Source organism: Puccinia triticina, chromosome 9A (genome assembly GCF_026914185.1).
Source record: "Puccinia triticina chromosome 9A, complete sequence".
Taxonomy (NCBI): domain Eukaryota; kingdom Fungi; phylum Basidiomycota; class Pucciniomycetes; order Pucciniales; family Pucciniaceae; genus Puccinia; species Puccinia triticina.
The window spans coordinates 1,623,944-1,647,017 of record NC_070566.1 but is presented as its reverse complement, the minus strand read 5'-3'; the positions used below and the strand labels follow the sequence as shown (position 1 = coordinate 1,647,017).

Genomic DNA, 23,074 nt, shown 5'->3' with positions numbered 1-23,074 from the left:
CATTTTGAAGAGATTTGAGAAGAAGAAATCAGAAATGGTTTAATAGTAGCCCAACAATTGCAATACACATGTTGTATAGGCTATACATTTTGCTGTATAGGCTATGAATTGTGTTGTATAGACTATACATTTTGTTGTATTTTTATCCAGATTCTTATGTAGAATGCTTGGATTTTTCCAAACACCCTCCTTTTGTAGTGCATCTAACCTAAAATTACATTTTGCAACAAACTTCAGGCAAACCTTGCATTCAAGGTTTCCTGAACACAGGGAGGTGGCACTTGTAGCAGTGTCCCCCCCTAACTTTAAGCCAAACTCAGATTATCCTTTTTAAGTACATGCACCTGGCATGTGCTTGTCAATTGCTGCAATCTACAGATGCAACAATTATGTTGGTTGATCCAGAAATCCCAGTGGTTCTCAACACTGGAGGACTTCCTGCCAATCTGGAAAGTCAGATCTGGGCGGCCAGGTTCCAGATTTCCCAGGGAAATCTGGGTCCCCAAAGATCCCCAAAGTGATCCAGAGTTCCAGAGTTCAGATTTCCCTGCAAAATCTGAAAGGGTCAATCTAAATGCACGCCACTTTTTGACTAGATGCACGCCAAAAAAGTGGTGTGCATGCCTGTACACCAAAATAAATGGCGTACAGGAGCAGTGCATGCCATTTGTTTGGCGTGCGTAGCCCTGCACGGCAAAAATACTCTTTTTTGGAAGAATTTTGGCGTGCACAAACACTCCACACCATTTTTTTTGGCGTACAGGCTTTGCACACCACTTTTTTGGCGTGCATCTAGTCAAAAAGTGGTGTGCACCATGTTGAATGCAATTTTTTTGGTGGGAACAGTTGCGCACAACAAAATAGGGTGTGACCACTGCGGCCCAATGACATATTTCATGTACTATTCATAGTGCCTCCGCCAAGCTCCACACTATTAATAGTGCCTGCACCAAGCTCTGCACTATGAACTATGGAAGCCCTAGAGGGATACGCATCCGGCTACCAATTTAAAAAATTGGAAAATGTGATTTTGCAAAATACAGATGCACAAGACATGTATCATATGTACATACCTTCCAAATGGTTCATTTCATGAAACGCAAAGTCGCATCGGCTTCCCTAGAATTATCATATGTACATACCTTCCAAATGGTTCATTTCATGAAACATAAAGTTGCGTTGGCTTCCCTAGAATTACATATAACATTCAAAAGAACTGTTATTTTCGACCAGTGAAACACAAATCAAGCAACACTGCACCAACATAACTGATTTCCAGTTGCGTCAAGACTTTTCTTCAAGCAAAACAGCACCAAAATAACTGATTTCCAGTTGCGTCGAGACTTGTCTTGAGAGACATTCTCACCTTTACCAAAAAAAGGCGAAACATCTTCCAAGTACAGTTGGCTTCTTGCATCGGCTTCCCTTTACACAGAACCTGAGGAACCTGCTAAATGAATTGTTGCATTCACCCTTGGTGCACTGGTGATCGCAATAACCCCCACTTATCCTTCCCTAGTTGCTATTGCCCTCCATAGAAGAAATATCAACTTCAGAGTACAATGAACTTTCTGGTCCTGATGACGAATTGGGTTCTGATTACTGTGATTTCAGCTCGGATGAAGAACCTGAAAGTTTCACAAGAAATCTTGTTGAGAAGCTCCTCCTAAAGGGTCTCAAAGGGCCAAAAGTACTTGAAATATTGCACAATCATGGTATAAAAATGCATGAACGCACCTTCACACGCAAATGTTGAGAATGGGGCCTCAGCAACGTGATCTTCCCAAAATTAAACCGGCTTCAGTAATAACTCCCCAAGTTCAAGCATCCCTGATTTCATCTCACTCCAAAGGACTGAGTGTTGCCGAGATCCAAGCGCGCCTAGCCAAAGAGACCAATGTTGATTTTCACTGCTGGACAGTCAAAAGATACCTGAAAGAGCTCAACTTGTAGCTGGAGATCAATGATGTCCTGAACGGCAAGGTCACAATACCTCAAGTTTATGAAGCAATTACACATGCACGAGAATTTCTAGGGTACGGAAATGCGGGCTATCGGAGAATGAATGTCATACTCAAGAGACAATATGCAATCCATGTCCCTAGGTGAGTCACCTTACCTTGATTTTATTCAAGCCCAAATTGAAGAGCTTTTTATTCCAAAACAGGCAGATGGTGGCCGGCTTCCTCAAAGAAATAGACCCTGAAGGAACGCAAGCTCGTCTCCAACAAACATGCAAACACTGTGTTTTTCGTACCTATGGCCCTAATCACATTTGGTCTTGTGATGGCCACGATAAATTAAAGCCTTATGGAATCACTGTCTATGGATTCATTGATGCCTGGTATCAAAAGGTTTTGGGGATGTTTGTTCATGTCACAAACAATGACCCCCGCCACATTGGTGTCTACTTCCTCCACCTTGCTTCAAAGATTGGTGGCATTCCATTGAAAGTGACGGTTGACAGTGGAACTGAGACTGGAAACATGGGAACCTTGATGATGTATCTTTCTCATCAATATGCAAGTTTTGAAGGTAGACAGCTCACAGTGGAAGAAGCAACAGCCTGTATGCATTGGACCAAATCAACCAGAAACCAGCGTATTGAATCACTTTGGTCTCAGATGATGAAGCAACACAATCAATCAATAATTGGAAATGTCATTGATGAAATTGATGAAGGAAATTATGATCAGGAAGACCAAATTCAAAGGTCTGTGGATGGATATGCATAATTGATTGCAAAATTGAACTGACCCCCTTCAAAAATAGGTTTCTTTTCCTTTTTCTGTGGATTCCAGTTTTCCAGGCTAGTGTTGACATTTGGGTTGATATCAACAATAACTCTCAAAAGCGTTGAGACCATTCAATATCAACCCTAACTGCATGCAGTCCAGAATTTTCATATGGAACACCAGAATTCTATGGTAAAATGGATTATTTAGTCAAAGTTCCCAATGAACGCATCCAATCCATGCTCCAAGAAGACTACCCAGAAATGATGTGAATGTTTACTCATACACCTGGCTGGTTCCACGAAGTTGCAACACAAATTATGTTGGGATTGGGCTTCACTTTTGATCAAATGAATGTTGGGAATGTGTGGCATGTTTTTCACCACATGTTGCCACATCTTAAGCAGCACTTTGGAGAGAATTTCTACCGCACCCCATCACCGGAATATGCCTCCTCAGAAGAAGGTTCAGAAAATACTCCACCAGCTGAATAATTTTGAATTACCTGTCATTCACTGTAGCCTGTAAGCATATTCTCACACTTGTCAATATTCAATCAGAAAAAGTGCTGACCAGTCATCCATGGTACTTGTATTATCTTTTAGCCATCTCCTTAGGTGGGATGATTAAGCAAGACTACCATTATCCCCTTCCTTCAATTTATACCTCTTTTCTCTTGTTTGTCAGGTTGGTTGATGTGGAGGATAATTCTGGGTTTGCAGCCTCTGGGAAGGGCAAAACACACATGTCTTGAATCATGCTGGAAGCCTTAACACCAGTTAGCACCCACAAGGAGGCCTTTTTGGGCCCGTCCGGCATGAATGCCGCACAAGCTGAGTCTGATCCCCTCTGTGATTTACACAACAGCATCCTAGTCAATTTTGAACTTGGATTAAGCCTGTGGCTTGGGTTATATATTGAATATCAAAACAGGTTCAAGCTGGTCATGGAAAACTTCACTATATACATAATGAGGCCAGAATGAATGGGGAAGAGTGTTGCAGGCTGGACTACGTGGGTGGGTGTGGGGGTTCAAATGATGGGTGGAACTTGAAGGGCTGGGGGATGGTGTGTGGAGGTGGGCCCTCATTGTTGATGAGCGCACCGTTGGTGAGAGCGCTAGAGTCTTGAGACAAGACTTTAGGGGCATTGCTGGTCAAGGAAGTCCAGCGCCTCCGTTTGGGCGGCGCCTTGTTGGTCTCACCTGCCTCCGTCAAGGGCCAGCAGCAGGGCTCAAACAAGGTCAAGGAGGAGCTCCAGGCTCTACAGGAGAAACACCGTGCGTTGGAGGTAAGGCTGTCCAGTACGTCAAGGGCGCCAAGAAAATGCTGCGCAGGATGAAGGACGAGCTGGTGAAGTACAAGGACCGGATGGCCACACTTGAAGCCGAGTTGGTGGGACTCAAAAGATCGGACCCGTCAGCAACAACGGTGGACGGGGCGGAGATGTGGGAGGAGATGAAGGGCCAGCTGAACAAACTCACCCAGCAGCTCTCGTCTCTGCGCAACAGCTCGCGTGCTTCAAGCTTAGAAAACAAGTAGCTGCAGCAGCGGATGCTTGGGATCCGGCAAGAAAACAACAAGACATGCGCGCGCCAAGCAGGCCCCAATTGACGAGCTCCACGAGGAGCTCGGCCAGCTCCAGAGTCTCCACCAGATGCTCAAGGACGACTTCAACCGACTGGGGGCGGAGAACGGCAGAGCAGGTAGTTCGTTATCAAGGTCGGTGGTGGGAGACATATTGAGAGACTGATTGCCGTTGATACAAGAGCCTCTCTGGTGGCACAGACTTTGTGACGTGGGAGGCGGCAGGTCACATCCTTCTCCAACACCACACAAAATCACTTGCTCTTCACTCTTGGGTCACTTGTGACCATCACCTTCCAGGGACATTCAACATCCCACTCAATTGCTCGCTTGACACCATTTTCCTCCGCTCAATTGAGCACCATTTTCTTCCAGGGATCCTCAATATCCCACTCAATCTTTCTCCCCAAGTTGTTCTTGACGTCCTGCTTGATCACTTGGTCAAGATCATCATCTTTCAGGAACCTTCAACGTGTCACTTGGATCCTCCGGACCCTCATCACCTTCCCCCCCATTGCTGCTGTCTTCTCCTCACAAAAACTCCTTGACAAACGTTATCAAATCTCAAAACCGAGTCTTTTTCATTATTGGCTGTTTCTAGTCCTGGCCGTGCCCAGCTCTTTGTACCCCTATCTTCACCACAACAACTCAACAGCCAAGTCATTGATTGATCTGCGTTTTCGTTGGTTGGCCAGACCAACACCATCATCCTCACCAGAATCATGGGATCCTGTTGGATATTCAATCAACTCAACCCCCTCGTCATTGTTTAGCTTGCCTTCACTTTGGCGTGTCTACCTGCGGCTCAATTGGTCGCTCTCCTCTTTGCTGATCAAGCACTCGCCGTATATGTCAGAATCTCATTCATTCTTCTTACTTCAATGACCTTTGAGGTTGAATTTTTGTAATTCCCCTTGGTTTCTGAAAAGGACAAAAAATCAAGTGTTGGACAATTTTGGCTGAATGGCAATATCCCCATCGTTGCAATCATTGCTCTCCTACTGATTTCTCAACAGTACAATCAGGATTCAGCCAACCCCCATCAGCAAGGGTTCACAGTGGTTCGTTGCGGATGGAGAATCAACCTCAATACCATCCTAGCCATCACTCCAGATCACAGTCAAGATCAAACCATCCGCAATCAGCAAGGGGTCATTGTGGTGCCTTGCTGATTGAGGATTGACTTTGAAACAATGGTAGCAATGGCTCCAACAAACTGGGACACTACTCTCGCAACCGCTCCTGATACAACCATCCGCAATCAGCAAGGGGTCATTGTGGTGCCTTGCTGATTGAGGATCGACTTCAAAACAATGGTAGCAATGGCTCCAACGAACTTGGAGACTACTCTTGCGACCGCTCCCGATCCAACAATCTGCAATCAGCAAGGGGTCATCGTGGTGCCTTGCTGATTGAGGATCAACCTTGAAAAAATTGTAGCAATGGCTCCCAAGAACTTGGACACTATTCTCGCAACCGCTCTCAATCACCATCAAGATCCAACCACCCCAAATCAGCAACGGGCCATTGTGGCACCTTGCCAATTGAGGATCAACCACGAGATTATCCTAGCAAGTGCCTGAAAGTGCCTTCCAGATCCAAACATCATCTCACTGAGCGGCAAAAAAAGAACATCAAGGTTCAGCACAACATCAACACCAAGACGTTTCCACTTGTTCCAAAAGACCAAACCCAACCGTACGTGCTAAGGCTGAATCAAGAGCCACTGAACACCATCCGAGTCCATGCCAATGCATTTGAAAGTAAGAAGGTTGTGGCAACAGACAACATGGGAAGTCAGATTCTGTTTTTAGCTCAGTTCCACAACCTTGAAGATGATAATCCAGTTGTCAACGCTCTCCGGCAAGTTGTAAAAGACTTGCACCTGATGGGTAAGAATTGATACCCCATCAAGCCTGCCACAATGCTCAGTGGGACTATGAAAGGCATTGGATTCCAACCAGGTATGGAGCATGATAAAACTGCTGGTTAGTACTCCTCTTCACCAGGGGGGGAATGGTCGCACTCTCCAGAGAGTGCCAGATCGTAACTTCTTTCTGCAAGTCTGCCATAAGTGATCCATTGGTACTTGTCTAAGTTAAAGGAGATCCAGCCTTATGGTTCTGTTCAAGCCATCTACATCTGTTGTGGAACTGAATCTGGTGGGATTTTGGGGGTTCAACTGAACACAAGACCATGTAAAGGGCATGTTGCTATCACCCCCAAAGTCGATGTTCTTGGAGTGAGTAGTGGATGTCATCCCAGCAGGGGGTTGGACATATCACCATGTGCAAGGTAATCCTGGAAAATGTTGGGAGTGAATTCATTTGAGGTATTAGAAAGTTTTTTCTTGGCTTTTGTCTACAGTAATTGAGGTATCTGAGGTGTTTCTAAAAGTAACCTTGGAAATGATTCAATGACACAAATTTACACTGATAGTATCATCCTCATTATAGACCTGGTAAGATTTAGGATACATCATATCCTCAGGACTCAATGAGTCTGAAACTAGGGTGGATGCACGACATGTCCACATGCACCAAAGTCTAATGTTCAACAGCCCAGGTTGGGAAAATCTGCATGTTGCTTTCTTGTGATTTTTTCTAAATCATGATTGGCAGCTGGTATGAAATGCCCAGGCTGATGTGAATTGTCTCTCGACTGAATTTACACCCTCCCTCCTGTAAAAACATAAGTACTATTTTTCTTCAACACCAGCAGTGATTTGCCCTCACTCCAGGCTCCCTATTGAGGAAGCTGCCATACATTCCAACAGCTATAAGGAAGGAAAAGATGCATCATGAGGATCATACATGAAGCACTGGCGATTTGGTGACACCCACTATACATGGGGACTTATCTTTGCCTCTGTTGGCTGTGGATCGAAAGCTGAAATTACCTGCTTCTTGCTGAAAGCTTCCCTGCCCTAAACAAAAAAACATCCACTCTGAATTTTATTCATTGTAAATACAATATTCCAAGTTCCCCACTCATTACAATGGCATATATTTCAGGTAATCTTTGTGTCAGTTGTCCTCATGAGGATCATGCGGGAGCTGATGGTCTGAAAGATGTGATTCCATGTTGTCCATGAAACCATGGTCCACAAATTTATTTACATGCAACCTACCTGATCATACCTCTGGGACTCTCCCAAGTCCCAGATGTGGCTTCCTTCCAGAACAGATGAAGCAGTGCCCCCACCCCATGGCAAGTATCAACTTCTCCAAATGCTTTATTTGTATGTGAATGTGTGCTAGCAGGGACTGCTAAAGAGATCAGCACCTGCACTTGCCCCTATGGTGGATCCCTGGTCTGACCCCATTCATCCAGCCTAGCCTGGATCCTGAGTGACCATACAACCAAATCTTGCCCAGGCTGAAAGAGCAAATATATGTACTTGGTGGGACTTACATGAGAAGCTGCGCATGAGAAAAACATTGTTTGCAAAAGCTCCTGCCATTGCAATTGTTTGCATGGAGATCTGGGAGACTGACAGTGTGGCCTGCGGAAGGGTTCCAATCTCACACTGCCACAGACCAACGAGTTTTGCACATGCATGCACCAGGAAAAAAAAGTAGTCAGTTGATGACAACTGACATAACACAGCTCTGGTTTCAGCTCCAAAGCTACTCCATCTGCTAGTTAAGGGCTGGCTGGCACACAGCTCAGTGCCCATTTTGGCACAGCTGAAGCCTCTAGCTTGCATTTTTCACAAGCTGCTCCTCAGCTTTGTCCCAGGCACAGCTGCTGCTCAGCCTTGGCCCAGGCCCAGCTGCCCCTCAGTCTTGGCACAGGAAAAGCCACTGCTGAGTCAGCCTTTGCTTGAGCAAGAACGGGTGTTGATAAACGCACACCCGTCCCCCGGGGGCACACCCTCGCCCACGCCCTTCGAAAAGGGCGTGTGGCGCTGGTTGGGTGTAACACACCCTTGAAGGATGTCTCCCGCGCGCGCGGGAACAATCCTTCAAGGGGGGAATATGCGGACCGGTCAGGTGGACCGCACGCCCTTTATCAAGGGTGTGCGAGTCGAAGGGCATGCACGCCGCTGTATGGGCGTGCGAGGGCGTGCACGCCCCCACATGGGCGTTCACGGGCGTGCACGCCCCCACATGGGCGTTCACGGGCGTGCACCATGGCTCGTTGGGAGCCCCTCGGCGGGCAGGTGCAAGTATACCTGCTCGCCGAGAGCCCCTCGGCGGGCAGGTACAGATCCCACCTCGCCGAGAGCCTCTCGGAGAGCAGGTATACATGCACCTGCTCGCCGAGAGCCTTGCCTGCTCGCCGAGAAGAATAACTCTCGGCGAGCAGGTATACAAACACCTGCCCGCCCCCCTCGGCGGGTAGGTGTATGTATCCCTGCTCGCCGAGAAGGATAACTCTCGGCGAGCAGGTGCATGTATACCTGCTCACCGAGAGCCCCTCGGCGGGCAGGTGCATGTATACCTGCTCGCCGAGAGAAATCCTCGGCGAGCAGGCATACAGATCCCACCTCGCCGAGAGCCTCTCGGCGAGCAGGTATACATACACCTGCCCGCCGAGCCTGCTCACCGAGAGCCCCTCGGCGGGCAGGTGCATTTATACCTCCTCGGCGAGCAGGCATACATATCCCACCTCGCCAAGAGCCTCTCGGCGAGCAGGTATACTTGCACCTGCCCGACGAGGGGCTCTTGGCGAGCGGGCTCGGCGGGAGGTGCATGTATACCTGCTCGCCGAGAGAAATCCATGGCGAGCAGGCATACACCTCTCGGCGAGCAGGCATACATATCCCCGCTCGCCGAGAGCCTTGCCTGCTCGCCGAGAAGGATAACTCTCGGCGAGCAGGTATACAAACACTTGCCCGGCGAGCCTGCTCGCCAAGAGCCCCTCGGCGGGCAGGTTCAAGTATACCTGCTCCCGAGAGGCCCTCGGCGAGGTGGGATCTGTATGCCTGCTCGCCGAGGATTCCTCTCGGCGAGCAGGTATAAATGCACCTGCCCGCCGAGGGGCTCTCGGTGAGCAGGCTTGGTGGGCAGGTATATGTATACCTTCTCGCCAAGAGGCTCTCGGCGAGGTGGGATCTGTATGCCTGCTCGCCGATAATTTCTCTCGGCGAGCAGGTATACATGCACCTGCCCGCCGAGGGGCTCTCGGTGAGCAGGTATACATGCCCTGCTCGCCGAGAGTTATCCTTCTCGCGAGCAGGCAAGGCTCTCGGCGAGGTGGGATCTGTACCTGCCCGCCGAGGGGCTCTAGGTGAGCAGGCTTGGCGGGCAGGTGTTTGTATACTTGCTCGCCGAGAGTTATCCTTCTCGGCGAGCAGGGATACATACACCTACCCGCCGAGGGGCTCTCGGCGAGCAGGTATATGTATGTACATGCACCTGCCCACCGAGGGGCTCTCGGCGAGCAGGCACGGTGCACGCTTGTCACGCCTATGTGGGGGCGTGCACGCCCTCGCACGCCCTTGATAAAGCTTTTCAAAGGGGGTGGGCGTGGGCGTGCCCCCGGGGGACGGGTGTGCATTTATCAATGCCCGTTCTTGCTCAGGCAAAGGCTGAGCAGCAGCTGGGCCTGGGCCAAGGCTGAGCAGCAGCTGGGCCTGGGCCAAGGCTGAGCAGCAGCTGGGCCTGGGCCAAGGCTGAGCAGCAGCTGGGCCTGGGCCAAGGCTGAGCAGCAGCTGGGCCTGGGCCAAGGCTGAGCAGCAGCTGGGCCTGGGCCAAGGCTGAGCAGCAGCTGGGCCTGGGCCAAGGCTGAGCAGCAGCTGGGCCTGGGCCAAGGCTGAGCAGCAGCTGGGCCTGGGACAAAGCTGAGGATCAGCTTGTGAAAATTGCACTAGAGGCTGGATAGCCAGCTGGAGCAGGTGTCATGTCAGTTGTCATCTAGTGACTACTGATTTTTCCTGGTGATGTATGTGGCATTCATTTTCCCCCAGATTATCACAATAAGATAGAATTATCACAATAAGATAGAATTTCAAGAGCTTGTGACCTATTCTGACCCTGGGCAGGGTGGCATAATGGCCAAAATACAGCTTTTCTGCTCATTTGGAAGGTCTCAAGCCTGACATTGAGCCTGCATTTACAGATTTATATTGGCCATCTGCTCATACAACTGCTTCAATTCAACCTGTTTGGTGACGTATTGTAAAGAGGTTGCTGTCAGTTCCACCTACAACACCTGTCTGAATTGTACTTCATCCCTTCCACCTCCATCCACCTCCAAATCACCTCAACACTATCTGCTACTCAACTTTCCTCACTGGGCTTGAAGAAAACAGAGGAGGGGTGGTCAAGCACAATTGGTAAAGGTAGATATAGACATGCGGCCCGTACATGCATACTTGGCTAGGTAGGACCTGGTGATGATGCGGGTGTTTATCCAGGCAGCCCAGACTGCCTTAAACTGGAGTGGCAATGGTGACACCAGGGCTCTTCCCTGGTAGGGGAGGGCTTTTGGAGTGCCTCCAAAACATGAGTCAGCTATGAACATAACAATGCCCACGCTGTGGGCCCCTCTGCACTTAAGGCTCAGAACAGTCGCGCCCACAAGGGGAAATCTTGATACATAGGTGGCCTTTCACGCATATAAAGATGCGTAGAGATCTATGTATGAGTCTCTTAACCACACCCAGTAATGTCATTGTGTGTGATTTTGGAGATGGAATGTTGGAAGAGGAGCACTTGAGGTCTGGGGCAAACAGATGTTGCCTTCCAGCAAAGGCACTGAGACTTGCAGGACTATGTTCAGCCTGGGCTTGCTAACCAAGGTCCCCATCAGAATACCCAAACCAGAGGAAGTGCCCCGGATGCTGCAGGGCTACAACTTCTGGTGAGCCAATTAAATCATGATCAGCTTGTGTCATCCCCTGCCTGGCAATTTGCTCCATTCAAGGGGGGTTGGAATGTGTGACTTTTTGAGTGAGCCGGCAGTAATGGAACTCCGGGGTGGCTAAACTCCAGCGCTCCATGGGATCCGTTACACAGCAGTCCCTATTTGGTTCAGAAACAGATGCTGACCTTAACCAAAAGCCGTACATGGCAAGGCATACCACCAATCGGCAGGTCTTTAATTCGAGGCATGAAGACCACACTTAATACTCCACCCTGAAAGGAATGTGGGGCCAACGGGGAATCTAGGAAATCCAAACATCAACCAACAAATCAACAAATTACTGTCAAACAAGACCAATCTACAACACTATCCTGTGAAGTGGGGCAGGGTGTGCAGTGATTCAAAGGGCATTAGGGCCTCGCTGCATTGCTTGCAGAAAGGGAAGATAACTGACTGCTGACGTACACCATAATCTGACGAGAAACACCAGCTTTCCCTTTGATGTCGTGTCCACTGTCTGAGGCAGCATGGAGCACCCTTGGGCTTATATACTGATACCGAGGTACTGATCATACCTGGGCTGTGTTTTTTGGCTTCATCTGTCCACGTTGGCTGGATTTGTTAACCCTCTCACACCTCAGTTTCAATCCGGATCATGATTGAGGTTGCCGGAAACATTCATATGTCCAACACCAGACCTGGTAATATACGTAGCACTGGAGACGAGATCCAAATTAAGACTTGTATAGTTTCTTATCAGCTTCCCCCCGATGCATCCATTTCAGCCTACCCAGAGTGTAATGTTGTGCTCAAGTCAACCTGGGCCCCTGTACCAGCCATACTGTACGACTTCTGCACTCAAGTTTGTTTTACCGGCCAACTAGTTGTTCATGCGGATTCAAGTCCCCCGACCATCCTTGTCAAACGGTTCAAATGGCAGGTGCACCGGGGACACTTTCCGCTGGCCGCTGAATTTCAAGATACCCATGCGTTTGGTACGGCCTATGTGGTTCGGGTACACCTCAATCACATCGTAGGTTGTGTTGGGTCTGTGGAAGTTGTTGATCCAGAAATGAAGACAGTATGTATTTCTTCAACTCAGTATTCCTACAATCCGTCAGCTCTGCCGTGGGATGGCTTTTCGGGGAAAGATGCACTGACATGGTATGGAAGGCCAAGTTTGGTCACATTGAGCTTGTCGCTACACATGCACAAGCACATGAGTGTTTTCAGGATCTTTGTCAAGGCGATACCATCAGATTTGGTGGTGTGGCGAAAGCCATGTTGAATGCCGGAAACAGAAATCTTTCCCTAGGTGTACATGGTTCAGGTTATCCCCAGTAATCAACGTCTGACTCAATGTGTTTCTTTCAGGTTGAGCATTCTCGGAAGCTGGAAAGATTGGGGAAGACCACATACAGATTGAGGGAAAACCCAAAAAAGCGTTTCGAACTTCTCGTGAAGGATTGGAAGAAATCCCAGAAACCCAGACAACAAAAAAAGTTCCAACACCGTTAGATGTAGTTTAACAATCTCAATGTTCTGTAGCTTAGAAAACCATCTGAGTACTATCTTTCACAGATTTATCCCTGAAGCCATCTCCAATGTGCGCTTGTGTTACTCTGAGCTTCAATACATGTACTATCAATCTTCAATACATGTACTATCAATCGCTGCCGGGAACTCTTGTAAAGGATAAAGCACCTACAACAATGCCCCTATAGTTTTGTACCCAGGAAGCTTGAATTTAGGACGAGCTCAGACCATGTTTGCAAGAGTTGAAGCGTGTTTTTCGGGGCTAAAAATGGATGAAACATCCCTCTTGCTCATGAGACACAGCTGAAGAGCACCAGCTGTATTACAAACATGAAAGTGTTCCAATTTAGCTTGGAGAAGAGAGTGGGATACACTGGAGGAGAGCTAAGACAAGAAGGGCGGATGGTGAATACAAGCATTCACACAACCACATTCGGGAGCATAACATGACTGAACCTCTTGTGAAGCTGTATAATGCGTCAATGACCTGTAATTGGCCCAGGTGTCTGAGGGATCAGGAAGGGAGAGGTTGGATTGAGGGTGTTCCACTGATTGATGAAGTCATTGGTTATCGCTTCGGCGAGCTCAAATCGACTGGGGACTTTGACGAGGTCAACAGAGCAAATTTTATCTGGAGACTGAAATACCGGAGCAAACATTTTGACTAGGTATGCCAAGAGATTTTTCCAGATTGGTTCTTCACAGATGTGTTGTGTGGTGGAGTGCCGCTTGATGAGGGATATGGCTTGGATGAACGACATACAGGTGGTGACTCCAGCAACCCGGTGGTCCCTTGATGTGATGAAGAGCCCTTGAACTCCGCCAAGGATGAAGTATACAAGAGGCTGGAAGTTTTTTTTTTTTTTTGATATTTCTGCAGGGTTTGGGTGGCGTCTGGCGGAGCGGTATTGATAGCGGACAAAGATGCATTGACATCAGAAACGGTCTGGTTGGAGTTGCTGGGAGAGATTTGATTGGCGCGCTTGGTTGCCTTCTTCTTTGCCGCTTTCAATGGCGCTTCGCTGAGGGAGTGGGTTTGAAGGATGATATACGCCATTAAGACATCTATAATGACGTTGCGGAAATCATGAAGCACGTCAACAGAGTGCATGCGCTGGGTCTGCTGTTGGCCCGGCTCAGACTGGTCTGAGGTTTGATCAAAACTGGATGATGAGTTCTTCAGAGTGTCGAGATACAGGAGAGCTTGAACACCTCTGGTGATCTGATCATCAGTGGGGTTGGGGCGGACTGGTGGTGGGTTGAACAAGTTGTCAGCCATCAGTTTGACGGAGGTGGCGACAATCCTTGCCCAATCAGAAGTGATGTGCTGGGGACAGGAATGCAATTGATACAGGCAACAAACAAGGGCGGACTCGGGGTGATCCGACTTTATGGTAGTGGGGATGAACAATGCTGGGCGGAGACTGTCGTCTTTCTGACCAAAACTTGTCAGCAATGGAAATTCAACCAAGTCCAGGCAATACCATTGCTCATTCTTCAAGTAGGTCAGGAATTTATCACCTGTAGGGGAGGGTGGATATTGTCAGTTGGCGTAGACGGTCTTTCTGGTTTGGCTAGGGGGCAAACTCACCCAAAGAGTGAATTGTCTGGATCCAGGTGGCGTAGGAGCAGGCTGTACGTTGCAGGCAAATTGGGTCAGGGGCTGGAGGTGGATATTGGCAGGCACGGGCGCAGTTATTTAGCAAAGGGGCAAGTGCCTCCCAAGTGGCGACATACTTTGACCACGATGGTCTAGTCACAGAAAATTCTTTACTGATCAGATGTAATTGAGTGCGGATTTGATTGGATTTGATGATTGTGAGCTGGGGCTGCAAAGCAATCTCTCGCGCTAGGGGTGATCCAGTTTGCGGCCGATTGGAGTTGCAGGTTGCAGGCTCTTGTGGAACTCTGGCAGGGCCGCCAGTCTGGCCCGATGAGGATTGGTCATGATTGATCGGCCCGGTTGTATGATGTTGGCTAGATGTGTGGTGTGTTGGTGCAGCTGGGCCATGATCGGAGTGAGGTGAGCGTGGTGGAGCATTGGTGCCTGCGGGGGCCGATGCCGTTTCTTGAGTCGCGGACAAGGTGGTGGGATCAATAGCCCCGGTGAAGGCGGGTGGACACTCACGGTGAAGGGGAACATTGGGCCCGGCTTGTTCACTGTTGTGTTTGGGTGGTTGCTTGGTGCTAGTGATGTCCATAGTGGGCTGCTGAATGCCAGGTGTGCTAGAGGATGGAACGTTGCTGCTGGCTGGTTGCGGGCCGTCTGCCCAGGGAGAGGGCTCATTGGTGGTTGGGATACTCGGTTGATGAGTTGGATTCAGGGCTGGGAGTGTACTGGTGGATGCTGGAGGCTTGTGAAGGAGATCAACTGGCTTAACCAATGGCTTTGTTGCGGTTCTTCGAGAGGTCTGAAGTTTTCCAAAGGGCTTCCCCATGGAGACTGGCGGACGTGAGGGGCTGGTGGGTTGGGCTATTTTGATGTCCTCATCGTCTGGGACAATCCCGGTTTCCACCCACGCTGTTGAAGGAGGGCCAGAGTGTCCCGTTCAGTGCAAAGCTGGTCGCGCAGGCGATAGGGAGGGAAAATAAAGGACTGACTTCGTTTGCTTTGAGTGAGAGAAGAGGCCAGGTCTTGGGCCTTGCGCTTGCAGCTGCGGGGGAGCTTTAGGGAAAGGATTGCTTGAGCTGATCGCTCTGCTGCTGCAATGCTTCGGTCGAACTCCTCGGCCGTAATTTCCTGAAGTTTGGTTGGGAGAATAGACTCAAGTGGATCAAGGGAGGCAGGAGGCGCGGAGGGGACCTTCTGAAGGACAAACTGTTCAAAGGATGGGGCAGGGAGAGAACCATTGGGCAAGTTCCGAGTGATGTCCTGTTCGGCTGTTACAACAGATGAGAAGATCAGAACACAAGCCAGTTTTGATGTCTGGGGGGCCTACTTACTTGGGGGTGGAGTCTGGGACAGGGTGTTGCAATCTCTTTCTGCATTGGATGAGGGAAGTGGGGCAGAATCGGTGGGGGGCGGAGGGTCTTCCATGTTGAGATTGGCGCTGCTGAAGCGGCGGTGAGCAATGAGTTGTAAGGGCGAGGGAGAAAGATGGAAGCAAGCGACAGACGGGGCAAGGGGCCAGTATTTATGTGGGGAGCAGGCAATGAGTTGGTGGTTCTTTTTGGGGACCCGCCGCAGAGGGCCTTTGTGTGGCCACATTCATACTCCCCTTTGAGAGGATGTGCACTGATGCATCAATGGGGCCGCACACTGAGCAGGATGCGGCAGCTGATGATGATTGTGTCATCCAGCTGCGAGCGTATTAAGCTTGAAAGTCCGTGGGGGAGGTGGTCTATGTAGTGATTTTAGCAGCAATTGTGTAACCTAGGTGGTGTGGTCCTGCAAGTTCAACCTTGGTGCTATGTGAGGACATGACCCCTACAGGCACCAATCACTCCCTCCCCATATGACCGACAATGCAATCCCTGCTCCGCGGACAATGCTAGCTGTTCTCTGAGCAAGGAAATTGGAGCGAGCTCCTGATTGTCATGCTAGTGACCGATTAAACTTCTCAGTTGTATTCACCAGCCAGATGTCCACCCTCAGGTTCGGGCAAACCAGAGGGTGCACAGTAGCATATCAAACGCATCGCAATAACCGCGGTTACATCCGACCTCACGCTGCAAACTGGATCCACAAACTCCTCATGCGCAGTCCTTAACAGCTCAGGTACAGTGTGTGGACGGTCCTGAAATCTCTTTTTTGGGCGTGGCGCTTGGATCAGTGGCAGAGCGTGGACAACTCACATGGATTGTTAGAGCATTCCCACCGCGGGCCCTATCTTTGGGTTGCTAAATGTCACGGCTTGGGGCTGCGCAGCAAGATTTAGCGCCTGAAACTGCTGCGGCATACACCGCTAGCCTCCATATGAGCCTCTAAAAATTGATGAAAGGCACATCCCCGGTCCCCCTGGTTCACTCCCCCGCCAACAACTCTCCTACGCACCATTTGCTATCCAACCACCACTCATGGATTGACTGGCGATTATCCGGAACTTTATCAACACTCAAAACAACATAATCTCAAGTACAATCGATTCGACACAACATATAGCAGTTGTTCTTCAAGGTGGCGGGGCAGCTGCTCAAGAAATCCTCCGACAAGAAAGAAAAAGACATCAAAAAAAACCACCAAAACGAGGCGGATCTAGAAAAGGAAGAGCCCCTAACATCCGGCAAGACTTTGAAGGTGGCTACCAGCTCTTGTATAAGGACTACTTCTCCGAATCACCAAGGTACCCCGATTATAAGTTCCGCCGACGTTTCAGAATGCACAGAAGTCTATTTTTGAAGATTGTCAACGACATCGAGCAGCACGACGTTTACTTTACTCACAGGGCCGATGCCTTAGGGAACTTTGGCTTGCAAGGAATTCAAAAGATCACAGCAGCCCTTCGAATCCTGGCCTACGGTGGATCATTTGACGCAACCAATGAATATGTCCGTATAGGAGAGTCTACGGCTACGAAGAGCCTCTATAAATTTTGTGAAGCTGTCATTGCGTTGTACGGCACCGAGTATCTCCGAGCTCCAAACAAGAACGATATTAAAAGATTGTTGGCTATCGGGAAGGAACGCGGCTTCCCTGGCATGCTGGGCTCAATCAACTGCATGCACTGGGAATGGAAAAATTGTCCCACCAAGTGGCATGGTCAGTATCAAGGCAAAGAAAAGGTCAGTTCATTCTCTTGCTTGCTCTTGCCTATTTTGCATGAGGTCTAATCATTCTACATGGAAGGTTCCAACCATTGTCTTGGAGGCGGTCGCTTCATACGACTTATGGATCTGGCATGCATTTTTTGGTATGCCCGGCGCCAACAACAACATAAACATCTTGGATTCATCTCCGGTATTCACCGATTTGATGAATGGTGTCACCCCTCGCTGCGAATATAAAGTCAACGGAACGACATATCACCAGGGATATTACCTTGCAGACGGAATTTATCCGGACTACTCAACCCTTATCAAGACAATCTCACAGCCAGAAGGGCTGGAAAGGAAGGTATGCTGCTTTTTCATTCATCATATTCTGGTATACACAACACTGACAACCAAATACATCTAGCATTTTGCAAAGATGCAGGAGGCTGCGCGAAAGGATGTGGAACGAGCCTTTGGGGTACTTCAGGCCCGCTTTGCAATAGTCGCTCGGCCAGCATTGACATGGAGTCTTGAAAAGCTTCATTTAGTAATGAAAACTTGTATTATCCTCCACAATATGATTGTGGAGGATGAGAGAAACATTAATATCGATAACATCTATGATCCGAACACAGCCAGAGGACAAAACACCCCAACTGACCCTATCGAACCAATCTCAGAGCGTCGGGCCGATTTTTTAACGTTCATTCAGAATCTTCAGCAAATAAGGAATGCTGATTTGCACTACGCTCTCCGCAACGATATCATTGCCCATCTGTGGGCTCGGAAGGGAAAAGAAACTCACTCGGACGACTCCAACTCTTGATAAATTTGTTTTTTTCTCTGTTTTTATGATGAGAATATATCATTTTATTGCTTTGCATATTTCATATATGTATATATAAAGAATTTTCTGGTTTTCAGCTTGGAAACAAACAATGCATTCATTTTTTGGAGAAATCGCAAGAGAGACAGTTTTGAGAAAGTAAAAATTTGACATGGCTATCCAAGGAAAAACAACCGGACAATATGAAGTGGAAAGAGATCGATCCGAGTATTTTTAAGTCAGGATAAAGTCTAAGACAACTATTGGTCCAGCTCTGGTGCAGGAGTAGGAGCGATAAAGACAACTATTGGTCCGGCTCTGGTGCAGGAGTAGGAGCTGAAGATGACGAGGTTGTTGGACCCTGAGCTGGAGCCGGTGTCGCGATTTCTTGCTCACGTCGGGCTAAGATCCACTTTCTTTCGAGAGAGTAGTACCGTTTAACATCCTCATCAGCGCCAGTGAGATCCTTATTCATGATTGCTTCGTCCGCAAGGCGATCAAGGGTCTTCTGTTGAGCAGACATGGCATTCTGCAACAATAGTTGTTGCTTCTTGACCACTTCAGCTATTTCAACATGTGCACCGGCCATCTTCTTGAGGTGCTCGTGGTTTGAAGCGTCCAGTTTCTCCTCTTGATATGCTAATTTAGCCTTCTTTCGACCGATTGGTCGAGTTGGTCCAGTGCAAGCTGTCTCATCACCGGAGGCTTCTGAGGACGACTGGGCAGTTTCTGCGGGGGTTGAGCTGGGTAATGAGCCGGGCAATGGGCTGGAGACAGAGGTATTCACTTTTGAGGAGGGGCCCGACACCTTTTCTGGCTTTTTAAGCTCGGCTTTCTTGTTCATCGCTGCGTTGTAATCAATCCACTTAGGCGCTTTTGAGAGCAGGTTGTAGCAGGAAATGTATCGGAAGGGTTTGTCATAAAGTTTGGTGTAGAGTGTGAGAGCCATGCTGATCCGATTAGTTGCAGTAGTTCCGCTCGGATTTCGGTGGTTGATTTGGTTGACACACCCGTGGAATTTGTTTACCGCATGCTGGATGATGCTGAAATGACTTTTGATGCTCTTTAAGGGTCGCAGGGGTTCAGAGATCCTCGATCGATAGTGGTTTGTTACGGTTTCCCAAAAAGCCGTTCCAGATTGATCAGTACCCTTCCGACCGTCTTCGGTTGTTTCAAGCCACGAGGTACAGAGCTGGAGATCCTCGTGCTCAAGATAGTTGGGCGCTTTCTTTTTTTTGGGGGGATTGTCTCCGTCAGACTCGGACTCGCTGCTGTCTCCGCTGTCGGGTTCGTTTGCTTCAACAGACGCTGGTGGGTGGTCCTCCTCAATCGGCGGCATCTTGTTCGGAGGCTCCGGAGGCTCTTGATTTTTCTTTTTGACGGCTTTCTTGGGTCTTGGTTTCACAGTTTTCTTTCTAGCATTCTTTGGGTTCGGACCGGCAACTACAAAAAGAAAAATAAGTAAAAGTTAAAAGAAGATCAAGTACTCAACTGACCATCTGGCAACGGGATGCTTCTCTTCCTCGATTCATTCTGTGGAGCGGAGAGTACATCTATTTCCATCAGGTCTGCGAGAAGCAAAAAAAAATCAATAAAAACTTTGAACTCTGCAGAAGAAACTAGTCAAAATCTCACCGTCAGTGCTTGGCATGAGCGCTTCAAGCGCCGGGTTGAGAGGGATGTTGTCCATGGTCGGATATTGATATCAAAGGATATCGGGGGTGAGATCGAATGGGTCGGGTTGGAGTTTCACTGTCTCTGGCATGTGACAGTAGGTTTTGACCAGGAGGGAGAGTCCCTAGGAGAGTCCCTACGAGTCCCTACATGTGGGGACTCGGGCACGAAATTTAGGGCCGGCCTCAAATTTAAGACATATTTAGCGCCCGCGGTGGGTCGCGTTGGGTCGGTAAATCCCAAATAGGGACCCAATTTAGGGCCCGCGGTGGGAATGCTCTTAGGATCTTATCCATGCAAAGGACTGGACATGTGTAGGCCTTGGATGGAGTTGGGGAAATTGAGTGCTATGTGACTAATGTGGGTGCAATTTGTGGTGTCGAACCTCTGGTTCGGGCGAACCAGAGGGTGGACATCTTGCTGGGCGAGTGGGCGCAACCAAGTAGTGTGAAGGGTGACAAGCAGCGGGCCAAGGAGCCCACTTGAGATTGCTGCTTACCTCAGAGGATTGTGAGCATCAGTTGCGCGGCGGGGATACCATTCTTAGTACGTCAAATGGCGCGCTGATCGCGTCTCTGAGGGTTGACCCACAATCCATGTGGCTCTGCGGTGCCTGGTGGTGTGGGATTTACAAGCGGCGATATATTGCAGCTGGAGGTGACGGGCTGCCACAGCCTGGCATCCAGTGGTGCCAGGCACAACTGTCTGCAAAGCATCACCGGCCAGCGCAAAGTAAGTCCGTTTTTTTTTTTTTTGGAAAAACATTAACTTCAAACTGCAAAATGTGCCAAGTTAACTGGGTGCCTCCCCCTGGGGATGACTCAGAGCCCTACAGGTTATTTTTTTCCAAGAGGTTGTAAGACCAGCCCTACAGGTTATTTAGTCCCAAGAGGTTGTAAGACCCTGGGCCTTGGGTTTCATAAAACTTCCACAAGACCCAACTCAGATCCCCAGATCCCTCCTCCGCTTAATTGCTAGCTCACCAGACCCCACCTCAACTGAATTTCTCTCTAAGCTAGTTCAGCTGTCCATTCTGCTATCTCTGATTATTTCTGTTCTATCCAAACAGAGCCACACAACTACCTAGAAAATTGATTTGACTTTTGGTAAAAACGGAACAGTGGAGATGGGGTCTCGGCAATTTCTGAAGCTAACGGTTAGGATGAATTACAATGTAGGTCTAGCTTGGAGAGACAGTCAGTTGGTTTTGGTTCCCTGCTATATAGAAGACTGGATAAAAGAAAAATGGGAATGAGAAAAGATTGGAAAGATCACCTAGTTCAGAGAGAAAGTCAGTTGGGGTTGGGTGTGCTGAGCTAGGAGGAAAAATGGGAAGTTATGCTATCCAGGTTGCTTGGATGTCATTTAGTTATCAGGTCCTATGTGGTTTGAATAACAACATGAATAGAATATGTGGGTTTCAAAAGAAAGCTTGAAGGTTGCTTAACAAGATGAGCCCTAACTTGCTCCAAGAAACTCCTATTTTTCATGTTGAAATATCAATTTTAAGATCAAAAATTGGTTATCTGGGTAACTTAGGCTAGATTATAACTAATTTTTGATGACATAATTGACATTTCAAAATCAAAAACATGAGTTTCTTTGAAGAAATTAGGTCCCATCCTTTTAAGAAGCATTCAAGCTTTCTTTTGGCACCCATTTTTGTGACGCCTCCCAACTTCTTCTTCTTCCCTGTCCCGCTTTGTTTGGGAGTCTTCCCACTTGGATCAGGATCCAAAGGCGGCGAGTTTTCCTTTGCAGGAGATTTGCGTTTGCGTTGCTTTTTAGTTTTTTTCTTCTTCTTTCCTTGGACAGACGGATCTGAGGAATCTGATGAAGGTGAAGAATCTAAAACCCTTTTTGAAGGAGCTGGCCGGGTCAGTTTTACACAAGGGTTGGTTGGTTTAGGCACCATGCCTGGTGCAATGACTATTGAGGGAGATCATCTCGATTGGCGGCGGTGTGTCTGTGATTGGTTGGTTATGTTGCCGGCATGGGGTTCACTGTCCTTGTTGAGGTTGGACTGAGTTAATTGAGGGGCCATGGGACTCACTTAGTAATTCAAAAGCAGCACTGAAAACTTAGAAGCAATAAGACTCAGAGGGGCGACACTAAAAAAGGAGCAAGAGGACAAAGGAGGCCTCAGACTCGTGGAACCCAAGGTCAGGATCTATACAGGAAAGGTGATGTGTTTCACCCCTGTGTATAAAGTAGTAGGTTGGCGTGTTTCACCCCTGGTTAGCGTTGGTAACGTGTCAGTAACGCGTGGTTAGCACGTTACCGGTTATCGCAGTTAACACATCACCAGTTATCGCGGTTAACGCATTAACCAGCACCAAAAAAGTACAATACAGTTTTTTTTTTCTAAAAGGAAAATAGGGTCGCGGTACAATACCATTTACAGAGAAATCTGACTGTTACTAGTAGCGTTAACAGGGGTGGATAGTAACAATGGAAGTTCTGTTACGTAGATAACGCTGGTTATCGTAGCGTATTGTAACTACCCATTGCTGCACAGGGGTCTTACAACCTCTTGGGACAACATTACCTGTAGGGCTCTAAGTCATCCCCAGGGGGAGGCACCCAGTTAACTTAGGCACATTTTGCAGTTTGAAGTTGTTTTTCCAAAAAGAAAAAAAAAAAAAAAAGGAGGGGTGGGGGTAAGGCTGTAACCCGGGGTTCGGGTCGGGGCATGAGGCTCAGCCTGCACCCTGAACCCCGAATTTCCCAAAGTATGCCCCAAGCCCCGAGGCATACCAGTCCAGGCCACTTTCTGCAGAACCGCCGCCGATTTTGAGAAGAACCTTCCGTCTTCAACTCCCCTGAGTCCTGAACCTATGCTGTCGACCTCAACAAAGAAGAAAACCTTTTTTGGTGCATCACTATGCAACAGATCCGGCCCTTTAAATGGAATTCAAGCCGAGATATCTTGCTATTTGAATGAAGATCCTGAACCCAAAGGAATCAAGATACTCGACTACTGGCGTACACAACAAAAAACTTACCCCCAGTTGGTGTTGATGGCGCGACGCTTCCTCGCTATTCCTGCGACAAGCTGCTCCTCCGAGCGCGTGTTTTCAAAAGGCCGACGCGTTGTTTCTTGGCAGCGATCTGCTGTGGCACCAAGCAGCATCGAGCAGCTTTTGTGCATCAAGGACTGGTATCAGGCCTTTGGTGGGCCTTTATAGCCACTTTTATTGCTCATCTTGTCT

General features: G+C 48.5%; 4 protein-coding genes across 4 annotated transcripts; 2 read left to right on the top strand and 2 right to left on the bottom strand.

The window, feature by feature from the left end:
* Nucleotides 1–4,072: 4,072 nt before the first annotated feature.
* PtA15_9A178 (uncharacterized protein) lies at nt 4,073–4,487 on the top strand (the record flags this gene model as incomplete). The annotated part of the gene is made up of 2 exons (XM_053172359.1): nt 4,073–4,272; nt 4,319–4,487. The coding sequence occupies 2 exons, from the start codon at nt 4,073–4,075 to the stop codon at nt 4,485–4,487; spliced, it is 369 nt and encodes a 122-aa protein (XP_053023608.1).
* A 1,274-nt stretch (nt 4,488–5,761) lies between these two features.
* PtA15_9A177 (uncharacterized protein) lies at nt 5,762–6,224 on the top strand (the record flags this gene model as incomplete). The annotated part of the gene is made up of 1 exon (XM_053172358.1): nt 5,762–6,224. A coding segment is annotated over one exon (463 nt), but the record flags the coding sequence as incomplete, so codon positions are not given.
* An 8,295-nt stretch (nt 6,225–14,519) lies between these two features.
* On the bottom strand, nt 14,520–15,707 carry PtA15_9A176 (uncharacterized protein; the record flags this gene model as incomplete). Its single annotated transcript, XM_053172357.1, has 3 exons — nt 14,520–14,738; nt 14,812–14,936; nt 15,614–15,707. 3 exons carry the CDS (start codon nt 15,705–15,707, stop codon nt 14,520–14,522), a joined length of 438 nt encoding a protein of 145 aa, XP_053023606.1.
* A 2,741-nt stretch (nt 15,708–18,448) lies between these two features.
* On the bottom strand, nt 18,449–19,878 carry PtA15_9A175 (uncharacterized protein; the record flags this gene model as incomplete). The annotated part of the gene is made up of 4 exons (XM_053172356.1): nt 18,449–18,554; nt 19,454–19,631; nt 19,685–19,756; nt 19,824–19,878. 4 exons carry the CDS (start codon nt 19,876–19,878, stop codon nt 18,449–18,451), a joined length of 411 nt encoding a protein of 136 aa, XP_053023605.1.
* Nucleotides 19,879–23,074: the final 3,196 nt, after the last annotated feature.